General features: G+C 33.6%; 1 protein-coding gene across 1 annotated transcript in view; it reads left to right on the plus strand.

Moving 5' to 3' along the window:
• The first annotated feature begins 657 nt into the window (after positions 1–657).
• Arp10 (Actin-related protein 10) overlaps positions 658–15,115 on the plus strand; it is a 175,845-nt gene continuing 161,387 nt past the window's right edge. Inside the window, exon 1 of the mRNA XM_090400157.1 lies at positions 658–1,085. Within this exon, the coding sequence (XP_090256283.1) occupies positions 1,009–1,085 (77 nt within the window). The 5' untranslated portion in view covers positions 658–1,008. The remainder of the gene's footprint in view (positions 1,086–15,115) is intronic.

Consider the following 15,115-nt stretch of genomic DNA (forward strand, 5'->3'; position numbering starts at 1 on the left):
TCGGGTCTCCCGCGATGAGTCTTTTGACTCCATGGAGACACCGTTAAAATAATAATAATAATAATAATAATAATAATAATAATAATAATAATAATAATAATAATAATAATAATAATAATAATAATAATAATAATAATAATTATTATTATTATTATTATTATTATTATTATTATTATTATTATTATTATTATTATTATTATATTTTATTATATTATTGTATGCAATGGAGCATATAGGAAGAAATTACCTCCTGATATGGTTACTATTGGGAGGAAAATGCAAAAAAAAAAAATGAAATCAAATCATTAGATAGGGTGAGTGTTGAATCACTAACAAACTTTCAAAGCCTGAAAAACTTTTTTAAGTTCGATTATAGTCGCCGAGTAGAGGAATTTTTTTTCAACGTCTTTCTTCGACCGGCTCCCAAGTTAATCGATCTCTGCCGATTTTTTTTTCCAGGAAGCTCGGGTTTTTCGCACCGTAAACTGAGGAAGATCGACAGTAATTCACAGTATTTCAGTCAATAACATAATACGTTAGGACCACGATATGGTGGCTCTTGCTATCTTCACAGGATGCTGTTTAAAATCAGTGATAGGTTTGGTTATCTCTGATATCAGCTACGGTGGCGATTGATTATCCCTCATTCTCCAAAAGTTAAAGCTAAAACGGCCTTGCCTACTCCCTATGTGAAATAAAATACATTAGCGGATTTTATGTATTTTTTCTATGTATATTGTTTTATAAAGCGCTGTAAGAAAATTGTGTTTACCTTAGACATATAGGAAGTCTTTTTTTATGCTTATTTTGCCGTTTTTAAACAGTCTGTCTTGTAGAGGACGCTGAACGACTTAGTGTTTGGGTTGAACGTTTGTCGTGTGAATAACTCGTTTTCCGTATGTTTAAGCTGGGTCTCCGTAATTAGAGAAATGCAGTAATAATACTTATATGGCCAGAATTTAAGTATACACTGGTTCGTGTGAACACAAATTTTTTTAAAAGAAAAAAATGCCTTTATACGAAGGATTAGGAGTTGTTTCAGAAAAGCATTCTGTCATCCTTGATATCGGTCATGTATATACCAAGTAAGAAAAACAGCAAATATGTTGAGTGTCATGAAGTATTATGTCTAGTTTCTTTTATGCATGCACACGATAATAAAGGAGCAAGGAAATGATTGGAAGCAATTTTTTTAAATGTTTTTCGTAATTGGAATCAATATCCAAAATACTAAATATCATTAAAACAATTCAGAACAAAATGATGGTCACATGAACCATAATTTCATCCCTGTTTTTTTTTTTTTTTTGCCTCTATGAAATATCCCCTCACTATTCTTCGTTTTCTCCTTTGATTGTAACCAAAACTTAAGTGGATGGGCACATTATATAATGCACAAATATCAAATTTTATTTAACCCCATGCATCAGGAGAAGAATTTTTGCTCATTATAATTTCCAAACATTTTTCCAATGTTTATACACCCAAATAATCCAATCAAAATAAAATTGAGGTGGCTGAAAAAAATTAAAAGTTGTTTAAAGATTCCAGTACTGAATTTTCAGTAAATCCAAGCAGAAAGAGCCAGTGACAGACTGGTGAACAAAGTAGGGCCAGGAAATTACTTGAGAATGGGCCACGAACTCAGTACTTCATATAATATATATATATATATATATATATATATATATATATATATATATATATATATATAAATGCCCTTTTATGTTAGTTCATTAAAAACGTCCTTATTACTTACTTTTATCAACCCTTTTCCATATAACATTAACACAATATGTATTTTATTTATTTTATTTTTTTGTGATTCCCAACCACATTAATACTATTGGAGGACTAAGGGATTCACTAAGCTGCACTGATTTGATGATGTAAGTGTTCATAACTTAAACTGGATTTCCTTCTTTTAATTCTACAGATTGAGCTGGAGGAAAAAATGCTGTTGTTTTTGCAGTTGGTCATGATCTAGTGATAATTTTCTATCTATCCACTAGAATACCTGATAATTCTCACCATCACACTAACACCCTGTGGTCACATGAACCATAACCTCATCCCTGTTTGCTTTTTTTTTCCTCTATGAAATATCCCCTCACTATTCTTCGTTTTCTCCTTTGGTATTATAATGGTGCCAAATGGAATGAACTCCATGATTTCTATGTTTCTTTTCCATTGTCTGATTATTACTTTCCTGACTAGAACATCTTGACAATTTTCCTGACTAGAACATCTTGACAATTTTCCTGACCAGAACATATGCTTTGACCAAATAACTGAAATAACTCTTACTTGAATAAGGGCTTTAATCTCATTTTGCTCAAGACCCCTAGACAATTCTAGGAAATGCACTGGTCTTAGAGAAAAAAAAAAAAACCTGTGCAGTAATCACAACTGATGCAACATCCAGTGATGTGTAAGATATTATATGTACTAAGTTATCATTAGCAGACAATGCTAATGTTTATTGCTATTTATGTGACACCGTCCTTGATGAGTCTTTGAGAAGAGGGCATTACGTGTAGTTATGGTGTAGAATGTAGATAGCAATAATAATTAATAATAATAACCCAACATCTGCTTTACTTAACATTTATCTACACGTAATGCTGCCATCTACATTCTACATAACTACATGCCCTCTACTGCCGCAATAGTGTAAACTGCATGTGTGGACCAATTTGCCTACATGGGATGAAAAACCTCAGTTTCTGGGAGAAAAAAAAAAAAGCCTTGCTGCCTCTGTATGGGATCACGTAACTCACATTTAATTGCAAAAGCCCATATAAAGATTACTTTTGTCATAATAAGAATCAAATCCAAGTATTTGCCAATGCTAAGCAGCAGATAAAACACTTTTTTTTTTTTTCAAGGGGAGGGAGATAGGCATATAGAAGTAAATCTAACTAGAAAGCATGTAATTAGTTCCACTTTTAGCTAAACAATAAATGTCTTCATAACAATAATGGAAAGTAATGAAAGTTTTTTTAATTTTTTATTATCCCATGGTATTATTACACTAGATCAGTGTTTCTCAAACTGTGGTCTGCAGTCCCCCCCCGGGGGTCCGCGAGTAATTCAAAGGCGGTCCGCGGATAGTTTATTTTCATTAAACTTTATCTTATCATGTTGCTCACACCTGTTGTTCACACCTGGCCTAATTGATAGGTTCATATTCTTCCTAATATCTCCATTTATAACAGTATTGCATTGTCATAAATGACACATGTTGTAAAATTGTAATTTATTACTTCAACTTTATGATATGTAAAATATAAAAAAATTCCATTTTGGATTTTATGGGGGCCGCGGTGAATTAACATTCGCTACAGGTCCGCAACATCAAAAAGGTTGGGAACCACTGCACTAGATCATAGAAGTTAAATTCATTATTTTATACAGCACCTTTTCTGGGTTGTTATAAAGTTCACATTTGGAAATATTCATGCAATTTAGTAAATGCATTAGTGATGCTCCCTCAGTGTTACAGATGTTGCAGATGGGGAAGCCTTTTATGCCACTGCTAAACTTGGTTGGTCTTGTGTGGCCAGTCTTGAGGTGAGAGATCATGGTAGTGGCACAATGATTAAACTTGGAGTTGATGGTAGCTCCTGGTTTTTCTTCTGAATACCAGTGGTGAGTCATGTCCTGGAGAATTGTTCTTTTTGTGTTTTCTTTTTGAGTGGTTTTAAAAAGATCGAAATCTGTGGTATCACTTAATGTTGCAGCTATTTTTGTTACTTCATCTGCAGTTTCATTTCCCCTTAATCCCACATGGGATGGAATCCATTGGAAAATTATTTTGGAATCCTTATGTAGTTTGTTTATGTTTCTTGCTATGTCTCTAAGTATTTCTTGATGGCTAGTGTAACAGTTCTTAATAGCTTGAAGGGCTGCTAAGGAATCTGTGAAAAATATAAATTCCTTTGGGTTTTGTTTATTCAAATGTTGCAGTGCTATGTAAATAGCTATTAATTCTGCATGGTATGAGTTGCATCCAATACTGTTAGTTGTTTTTAGTTCTATATTTTGAGACCCATAGATGAGTACTCCATTCCCAGAATTGCCATTTGGATTTTTTGGAGCCATCTGTGTAGATCTCTATTGAGTCAGGTCCATATTCCATTATTTTTGAAAGAGCTAATGATCTCAAGATTTCAGGTTTTTCCAGGCGTTTTTTTTTCTCATGTTTCCCTATTTCAAAATTGATAACTATATTTTTCCTGTGATTTGGAGGAAATGCTGTGTAGTTGGCTATTTTATTTAGACAATCCAAGGGAATTTTATTTTCCATGATTTCATGCATTGTTGATTTTTTCTTTATTCTGTTTGTTGGTTGCCAATTTTTAAAAAGTTCACTTGTTCTATGATGTGCAATGTTGGCTCTTTTTTCTACAAATTTAGTAAGATTTTCTTGCCACATAATTTTTAAAGGAACAAAGTTGGATTCGAATTCTGCTATTTTTCCAAGAGTTGTATTCCTTACTTCACATTTGATTCTAGCTGCATTTTTTTTGAATTTTTATAAGCTTGTCTAAACTGGTTTGTAATGTTTGCATCCAGATAGGTGAAGCATATTCCATTAATAAAAGTAATTATGCCAAACTCGCAGTTCTCCAACAAGGTGTGCCAAAGCAGCCTCTAAAAAATTTTAGCTTATCTCAAGTAGCTTGAAAAAGAACAGCTGTTTTAAAACATATATATAATAAAATTACAAAAAAAAAAAAAAAACAGTGATTCTAAATCCAACTTTGAAGGGCCAAATGTAGGAACTTATCTTTTACTCAAATTGCAGTTGTACCTTTTGTTCCTTCACCAACCCTTCATGCTTCTGTCTCTTTCACATCTAGATGGTAACTCCATCCAACTATAAAGCTCACCTCCTGGCATTGTTCAGCTCCTTTTCAGCTGTTATATAGATGGCTGAAGCAAACTACTTTCCACAATACTAAGAACAATCCACTGCTTGTCTCTAATGTTTTGCTAGAAAAAATCAAAAATGTTTTATAGCTTGAATGACAAGCATCCAACTCGCTGGCACCAAAATCTGCATTTTCAGAAGATACCTGTCTATATTAATTAACTGATAACCACCATTGCATGTTTTTTCAACCTCACTCCACAGTGTGGTTGAAAATCTCATAACCATTAAAGCATTACTCACCTTTGGACACAAGTCTTGGAAAGGTCTAGAGCAGTGAGAGCAGTGTTTCTCAAAGTGTGGTACTCGTACCCCTAGGGATACGTGCAATTTTTGGCTATGCATCATTAACGCATGGAATCATTATATTTCTCAACAAATAGTGCAATTAGAGACAACTGGGATAAAAATGGCACTAACTAATGAATCACATTTTCCCTCCATCAGAAACTGTTGTATAGACTCAAGCAAAACCATATGTTGCTGGTGCAACATATGGTTTTGCTTGACACCATCCTGTGGTGAACATGTTAAAACTAAGAAATATATAGTGAATGTGTTTCAGATATTATGGAATTTGGTTGAAGAGAATTAGCATTCCAACTCAAATGTTGAAATGCTAATTTGTCTTTGGTTCACGCGATCTTTTGTTAATACCCCACCAATCATATGCACTTCTTCATAGCTGCTCTACATATCTCAAATCTTGTAAATTACTGGTAATTTTTGCTTGAAATAATGAGAAAGAAGAAGAAGTTATTTGGTTAGATGGCTTTGATGATGCACAAGGAAACTGTTCTCGATGCCAATAGTAGCAATAGCAAGTAGGAGCTTCTTGGTAAGTCACACTATTTGCAGTTTTTTTCTGAAAACTTTAGTTTCCGAAAATCCCCACATATATCTCGCACCACGATTTTTAATTTGAAAAAGAATTTTCAAATTCTTTAAGTATGGATCATTGATTAAAGATTCAGTTTAAAGAACCCACAAAAGAGAGCAATATAGCAAATACAAGTAGCTGTAAGCAATAAGAAAATTGATATTGCATCTGGAGGTTGATAAGGGTATGTCATCTGATATCTCTAGAGAACCAACTAGGAAGAAGGTGAAAAATCTCCATAAGTATGATATGAATTACTTGAAATGTGTATTTTCATGGACAGGAAATGAAGAGGAACTATTCCAAATTTTGTTCTATTAAAAATGAACCATATTTTTTGTTTACATGAACATATAAATTCAAATAAAATAGACATTTACAATGAAATATACTTTATTTATTTATTTATTATTATTATTTTGATAAGGGGGGGTACTTGGTAATAATGAAAATTTAAGAAGGGGTATGCGGATATCTGAAGTTTGAGAAACACTGGTCTAGAGAAACCCAAGCAGTCACTCTTAACAATTCCAGAACATTTGATTGGATCTAGCCAAGATGTCTGTTTACCAGACTGCCAATTTATGGTAGCTGGTAAACAGGCTGAGATATTTTAAGATATTGCAGGTAGATAAGGATTTCTTAGTCATTTTCATTGCTGCATGAAAACTGGCCTGCAATATCTTTAAGTATTTCAGATGGGACAACTAATTGCCCAACCCCAGCTGCTGTCATAGATCCCCAAACCATTACATTGCCTCTGCAATGCTTGATTGTGGGAAACAAATTTTTGGGTTTCATTTCTTCATTTTCCATCACCAATTTCCACAACTAGATCTAAAATATTATATTTGCTTTCTTTGGTAAATAGGACTGTTTTCCAAAAATCAGTCTTTGCTGATATACTCTTTGGCAAAGTTAAGTCTTTTTGTCTGATTTATTGAGGTTATTAGAGGCTTTCTTCTGGGAACTCTACCATCAAATCCTTCAGATTAAAAAATTCTTTCAATCTGAAGGATTTCATGCACAGTCTTACCAGTAGTCATTGCAATATATTCCATTAATTTTGGAGTAGATATTTTAGGATTTGACTTGACTCCTGTTTGAGCAGCTCAAGCATCTCGATCACTTAATACTCTGTGGTGACCACTTCGAGCTTCGTTGAACATATTTCTGGCTGATTCGTAATTCTTAATAACAGTTTAGACACTTGAACAACTTTTTCTAACAATGTTTGAAATCTCATTGTACGATTTTTTTTTTCCATGTCTCAACTACATTATCTCATGTCCAGAGAAATTTCTTTTCTTGGAGTCATTTTAACTGGAATACTAAAAAGACAGACAGACAGACACACACACTCTCTCTCTCTCTCTCTCTCAGCAGTCTGGGAGATTCTGATCCTTAGTGATTGTAATTATTGTTATTTATTTATTTTTATTTTTTTGAAATACATTATATCTTTAATATTGTTATTTAGGTTTAATTAGTTAGAAACTATCCTTTTATCACATAACTCACCATGAATGGTTAACTGAATGTTGTATGACTGGTTTTGTTCTGAATTTGCTTAATTTGTTATCATTAATGATGGACAATTATTTTCTGTCCTACTACATACCAATTATATGAATATCTGATTCATATAATCAGTAAGTAATGTTTAATTCTCTTGAATGATATCACAGGAATAGAAGGAATGCATGATAGTTCCATTGTACAAAGGTGGTGCAGAAACTGATGTGTCTAACTATCAGTATCTCTGGTGCGATAGTGAAGATTTTAGAGAAGTTGGTAAGAACTCGCATACAGAAATGGCTAAACAAACATGCTATACTCTGCAAGGAACAGCATGGGTTTACTAAAGGAAGGCCATGTTTTAGCAGTTTGCTCATATTTTATAACACTGTTATGGCCGAGTTGGATAAAGGGAATGGATACACTACGATAATGTTGGATTTTTCTAAGGCATTTGATAAGATACCACACGAAAGGCTGTTGCATGACCTGAGAATATGGGATTGGAATATACGCTCTTGATTTGGATCAGGAGATGGTTGATAGAAAGATATCAAAAAGTGGTATACAGTGGGTGTGAATCTGCCAGATTTAAGGTAACCATTGGTGTACTTCAGGGTTCAGTCCTTGGACCGTTATTGTTCAATCTATACATTAATGACATCAGAAGGATCTAACATCAGATGTGCACTTGTTTGCCGATGATACAAAGATAGGAAGGGCAATCAGGGATGCTACTGATATTCAGCAATTACAAAATGATTTGAATACACTTGAAATTTGGGCAAATGAAAATGGCTGTCAATTTAATGTTAGTAAGTGTAACATTATGCACTTTGGCATGATTAGAGTTCCAGCAGCATATTATATTAGCAGGGTTATGCTACAAGAAGCTGAAGAGACAAGGGAGCTTGGCGTATTGGTGGGTAAGAATTTAATGTTCAAAGGTCACATAGCAAAAATTGCAAATGCAACTCAGAGGATAATTGCATTGTTGATGCGAACCTTGACATGTAAGGATAAGTAAGTCATTTTGCCTCTTTATAAGGCTTTGATAAGACCATGCCTGGATTATTGTGTGCAGATTTGGCCTCTCAGGTTCCAAGAGGAAAGAAGCTGTGGAAAGGGTTCAAAGAGGAGTTACAAAGATTATATCTGGATTATGGGATTTAGATTATGAGGACAGATTGTGAATATGTGGATTGCAGATTCTGGTGAACAGGGGAGAGAGAGAGAGAGAGAGAGAGGAGTGATATGATAGAGGTCTATAAACTTTTGAATGGGTGTTTTAGGATATCAACTGATGAAATTTTTCATTATATGGAAGGTGGGGAGAGAACACGGGAGGCATCCATGGAAGTTAAATTTATTTGTAGTCAAGAAAGGGGTAAGAGCTAGGTTTTTCTCCCAGAGAGCAGTGAGTGAGTGAGTGGAATAATATGCCCTTAGGGGGTGAGTGCATCTGGTGTGAATGAATTTAAGGGATGGTATGATAGCTGATTTGGGTGATTTATAGTCTCCTTCAATAAGTCCTTGACTCCCTGGAGGTCTCAGACAATAATAATAATTATATTGTATGTTTCTCTCACTAATAGATTAAGAAGTGTCTGAACACAAGTGAAAACTAACAGAATATGTGCTATAGTCTGATTATGACAGTGGAAAAAGTATTTAAGTGACAGTAATTTTAAATTTAGCATTATTGCTGATAAGTTCATGATAAAATATTCCAGAAACAATTGAAAACTGCACATATCTGTAAAGATAAATAAATAAATAAAATAATAATAAAATATCCTTACATGATGGAATTTTTTTGATTGCAATTTATATCTTTGTCTGCAAAAGTCTATTTTGGCTTAAGTCATGTTTGGCAAAACCATGCAGCATTTATACTGCATCAAAAGTATACACTAGGCACTGGTTCCTTTGCCAGATTGATTTGATAGACTGACCTAAAAAATTTGAAATATTGCCAATCTGGTTGCCTAGTGTCTCCAAGCTAACAGGCTGTGGCTTTCACTTCCACCATAGCATGTATGTTGTGAATGTCTTTAGGTGATAGATGATATTTTGCCTGGTGTAAGACTGCCACGCTATATATTATTATTATTATTATTATTATTCCTGATACCTCCAAGGAGTCCGAAGACTCATCGCGGGAGGACATCTTCAACTCTCTCTGCACCTTACCTCTACTACGAATCAACGCCATCTACCGCCCACCTCCAACACCACCACAACTAGTAATTTTTGTCTGTAAATTGCGTGTTCTGAAGGGCCGATTTGTATGTATGCGGGATGAAAAACCCGAGTTTCCGGGAGAAAAAACCCTGCTACCTCCGTATGAGATCGGCTAACTCACCATCGATTGAAATCGACCAGATAAAGATTCCTCCCGTCGCGACGAGAATCGAACTTAGGCCTATTCCAATCGAAGGGCGCAATGTACCGTCGTTCTTCCAATTGCGCTACGGAGGCGCTTATATAGTTGTTGAAAAAGTTCCATTTGGTCCTTAGGAGGATTCTTAGATTATTTTACCATCCACTAAAAAAAATTGTTTATAGCAGCAGAAGTGGCATATGTGGAGCCTGGCTGCAGAGCTCCACTAAGTAGTTCCTTTTTCTTCAAATCTTAAGGATTTGAAGGAATAGGTAGAGATTTTATTTTATTTTATTTTTTCTTTTATTTTATTTTCTGGAAACTGTATTCTTTACTCACATTCAAATATTGGCCTAAAAAATTAAGCACTTCTCAGATAATTCACTGTGGTTTTAGTTAGTTGCCAGCCAGAACTATACTATTTTTTAGTTTCTTCTTCTCTTTAAGGATTAGGCATTTGCCTGTTTCAGCTTCACTAGTATTTCCAACCTCTTGTTGCTGGTCTTCCTCTCTTTCTCTCCCTTTGGTCTATATCTATCCACTTCTTTTGGTAGCCAATATCTTTCCATTCTAAACAGATATTCTTTCCATTTCTCTCTATATTCCTTGATCTTTTCATTTACATTATAAATATCCAGTTCTTTTCTGATATCTTCATTTCTTATAAGGTCCAATTTTGTGCATCCTTTCATTGCTCTTAAAAATCTCACTTCTGTGGCTTGTATTTTACTTTCATCTTTCTTTTTAGCAGTCCTTGTTTCGGAACCATATACACCAATACCTTGTATAGCGCGGTTTTGAACAACGCGGGTTTTAGTCTAACATTGTCAACACTGATTGGCGATTCCAGGTGTGGCAAGTGACAGTCGAGAGCCACGTTTATGCAGTACTTATTCGATTGGCTCTCACGTAGACACGTTTTTCCCCCGCGGCATTTTATTATTTACGTTAATATTAGTATTTAATTTTTTTTTATTATTTAAGTATGAGTGAAAAGGGACAAAACAAAGAAGACACTGTGGAGTAATAAAAAAAATGCAAGTGGTTGACATTAGAGAAGAAACTTGAAATTATAAAATGTCACGAGAATGGTGCTTCGTTTGCTAAAATAGCACGTGAGAATTCAATGAATGAGTCATCTGTACGAACAATTATTCAGAGCAAAGAAAAGATTAAACAACATGGAATGAGCACCACTTCTTATATGTCAAAAGTGATCACGAGAAATCAATCTTTTACAATGGAAAATATGGAACGCCTTCTAATGATCTGGATTGAAGATTGTAATCAGAAAAAGATACCTTTGAGTCAAATGATAATCCAGGCAAAAGCAACAAGTCTATATGACAAAATAAAAGGAAATGAAAGCGAAAATGAAGGAGGTACAATCAGTGAAACTTTTATAGCAAGTTGCGGGTGGTTCTACAATTTCAAAAAGCATATGGGACTCCATAATGTAAGAATCCAAGGTGAAAGTGCAAGTGCTGACACTAAAACTGCAGAATTATTTCAAAATGAATTGAAGGAGAGCTTATTGAGAAGGAAGGCTACACAGATGATCAAATTTTTAACGCTGACGAGACTGGCTTGTTCTGGAAAAGAATGCCATTATGCACATTTCTAGCAGAGAAGGAAAAAACACAAGCTGGGTATAAAGTGTCAAAAGACCGATTGACACTTTTACTAGGAGGTAATGCATCAGGTGATTTAAAATTGAAGCCACTCTTAGTGTACAGAGAGGAAAACCCAAGAGCTTGTAAGGGCTTTACAAAGAACAATTTACCTGTTCATTGGCGTTCGAATAAAAAAGCATGTGTGACTCGTTCAATTTTCGAAGAATGGTTTAAAACTTGTTTTTGCCCTGAAGTTAAAAGATATTGTAAAAAGAATGATATTCCTTTCAAAATTTTGCTTTTATTAGACAATGTGCTAGGCCATCCAACTCTATTGACTGACTTAGATGAAAATGTCAAGATTCATTTTTTCCCTCCAAATACAACATCAATTCTGCAGCCAATGGATAAGGCATTATCTCCACTTTCAAGGCTTACTATTTAAGACGAACTTTTGCTCAAGCTATTAAAGCTGCAGCAGAAGAAGATTCTTGGACTTTGAGTGAATTTTGGAAGAAATTTAACATAAAAGATGCCATTCAAAATATTTGTGAATCTTTGCAAGAGGTGACTCAAAGCAACATGAAAGCTGTATGGCATAATATCTTGCCACATTGTTCAAAGAACTTTGTTGCCTTTGTAACACAGAAAGAGGAAATCTCAACAGAAATTGTGCAGATGCAAAGATCTTGGTTTTACAAGTTTGGATTGTAACAATGTGAACGAATGTATTGATTCTCATTCAAATGATCTGGATGATGAAACCCTTTTGGAGTTGGAACAACAACGAACCTATGAAGAAGAAGATGACCCCACTGATGTCATGGTTGAAGAATTTTCCTATGCTGACCTTTCAACTTTTGTGAGAAAAATCGAAGAAGCTTCCTACTTTCTCATAAATGCCGACCCGAATTTGGAAAGAAGCATCAAAGTGAGACAAAGTTTCAGTAATGCCATCAAATGCTACAGAGATCTAGTACTTGAAGAGACAAAAACAGACAAGGATGGTTCAACCAACACTAAAAGACTAGTTTAGTAAAAAGTAAATTACTGTATACTAAAATTGAAGCAATATTTGTTTTGTTTTCTACATCTTTTATATCAGTTTAAAAGGATTTTATTTATTTAGTTAATAAAAATAACAATTTTTTTTTCATTTTTAAACATTTTTATTATCCTAAATTTTTGTAATAAACAAATTAAATTGAAAACCTTTATAAATAGACCTCGAACAATGCGGTTTTGCATAACGCGGATGCTTCTTGAAACCAATTAACAGCGCTATACAAGGTATTCCTGTAATAGAGAGGCCATTACTTTGTAAAATTTTAGTTGAGTTTCTCATCTTGTTTTGTTATTCATTGTCCTTTTAATTGTTCCATAGAATTTCTGAAATTTCTTTTTTTCATCTATAACTTTATCTTTTAGATAAGTTATTATGCATCCTAAATAATTAAACTATGTCATCTTCTCTATTATTTTATTTTCTATAACTATTTTTGATCTGACATGATCTCGACCTTTAAATGCCATGACTTTTGTTTTCTTCTGTGAGATTTTTAAATGCATTGTTATACTTATTTTGTTTAATTCTTAAACTGATTTTTGAAGGTCATCTTCATTGTCTTGTAATATAATCTGATCATCTGCATACAGTATCGTATTGATAATAGTTCTTCTGGTTAACTGGATACCTTGTTTTATTGTCATTTTCCATATTTTAATAATCTGATTAATATATATATTGAATAGACTTGGAGATAAGCTACATCCCTGTCTGACACACTGATTTATTTCAATCTCTTCTGTTAATTTTAATTGTAACTATATTTTTGTTTCTTTATATAAACTTTGTATTGCTTGTACCAAATATAATGGATATCCTTGTGTTTTCATTATATTCCATAGTTTTTCTCTGTGTATTTTATCAAAAGGTTTCTCATAATCTATAAAGGCCATATGAGTCGCTAAATTAAATTCTCGTCTTTTTTTCAATTTGTTTTAACACAGATATTGTCAATACACGATCTTCTATGTCTGAAGCCAATTTGTTCTTCGGAGAGTAGATTGTTTGCAATATTTCTAAGTCTTTTATTCAGGATTTTACCGAATAAAAGATATAGAAATATAAATTGTGTAACCTTTATTTAATAAACTTATTCCTCTGTAATTTCAGCAATCATCTCTGTCTCCTTAAATATAGATATTTAGTTTTTAACTAACCTCCAACAATCATTTATTAATTTCAAGAATCTCTGATGTAAATATTCTCTGCCATATTTCCAAAGCTCCGTATTTATGCCATCTAATCTGGTTGTTTTCGATACCTTTATTGCTACTTTTAGTTCTTATGGTTTTATTGGTTCTATATCAATACTGGTTGCTTCATTATTATTTTCTTTTATTCAATTTAGGTCATACTATAAATTCTTATAGTGTTCTATTCATTGTTCTCTGATATTATATTCATTTGTGCTGTATCTCTTTCGTCATTGTTTAATTTCCTAAAATCTATATTCCAGAATTTTAATTTTTTTTTTCCCAAGTACTTCAGTGGCTGCTTTGTGGATTATCTTTATTCACTGATTTGGGCTTATTTTAGGTAATCTATTAATCATGGTTGTTTAAAGTTTTTCTACTTGGTTATACTATAAATTAAAGATACTAAGAAAATTATATACTTAGTTTAATCCTATATCCAAGTGTAAGCAAACAAAGTTTGCACCTGAAGTATTTTCAGGACTGGGACAACTTGTGGTAAAGGTGGTATTGACTTCACATCACTTGCCTTAGTATCCCATAATGCAAAGCACATCTCCATGTCTGCAAGGAGATCTTCCTTCTCATAATGCTATGCATTAAGGGAAGGACCACTACCCAGACCAGTTTCAACCTTTATTGAGGTCTCATCAGTGGGAGCCAGACCCAGAGGTGATACCAAAGTTGAAGTAATGCAAAAGTCATATTTTCATATACGAGTTGCCAAAAGGTGTCACACCTTATTATTAAAATACTCTGAATTCGAAATAGATAGTTGTTGATAGGTATGACTTCACATCTAAGGCAAGTGATTTGAAGTCATAACACCTTTACGAGTTGCCCCAGTCCTGAAAATACTTCAGGTGCAAACTTTGTTCGCTTACACTTATAATGGATTAAACTAGGTATATAATTTTCTTGGTATCTTTAATTTGTAGTATAACCAAGTGGAAAAACTTTCAACAACTATCTATCTCTAATCCAGAGTATTTTAATAATAAGGTGTGACACCTTTTGGCAACTTGTATATGAAAATCACATTGACAGTGATACATTCTTACTCCTACACTAACATGTAGGAGTAAGGATGTTATGATTCCATTGTATAAGGCTTTGATCAGACCAGATATGAATTACTATGTGCAAAAATATGGTCACCTAGTTTTCAAAAGGATGAAGAGATGTTGGAAAGGATTTAGAGACTATTGACTAAGGTGGTCTCTGGAATGTTAAATATGAAGACGGATTGAGGGAATGCAATTTGTGGAGTCTAGTGGATAGAAGTAGTGGTTAAATTCAGATGGAGGCCTGGAACATTTTTCTGTTTTTTTACTTTTCTCCCTTTGCAGTAATTCTGCCTACATTATTGTGTTGTTATTCAACAATTGTTTACAGTTTTGAATGTGTATATAAAATTTAATATCAATATTTGCCTGATTACGAACGCTCAATGAAAGGGACAGGAATGTTTGGAGCTTCCTGTAATGTGTTATCTTGCAGCGATTGACAAGCAAACATTATTGCAG

The sequence above is a fragment of the Typopeltis vanoorti genome, chromosome 11, assembly GCF_054136105.1.
Source record: "Typopeltis vanoorti isolate ZY-2024b chromosome 11, IOZ_Tvanoo_1.0, whole genome shotgun sequence".
Lineage (NCBI taxonomy): Eukaryota > Metazoa > Arthropoda > Arachnida > Uropygi > Thelyphonidae > Typopeltis > Typopeltis vanoorti.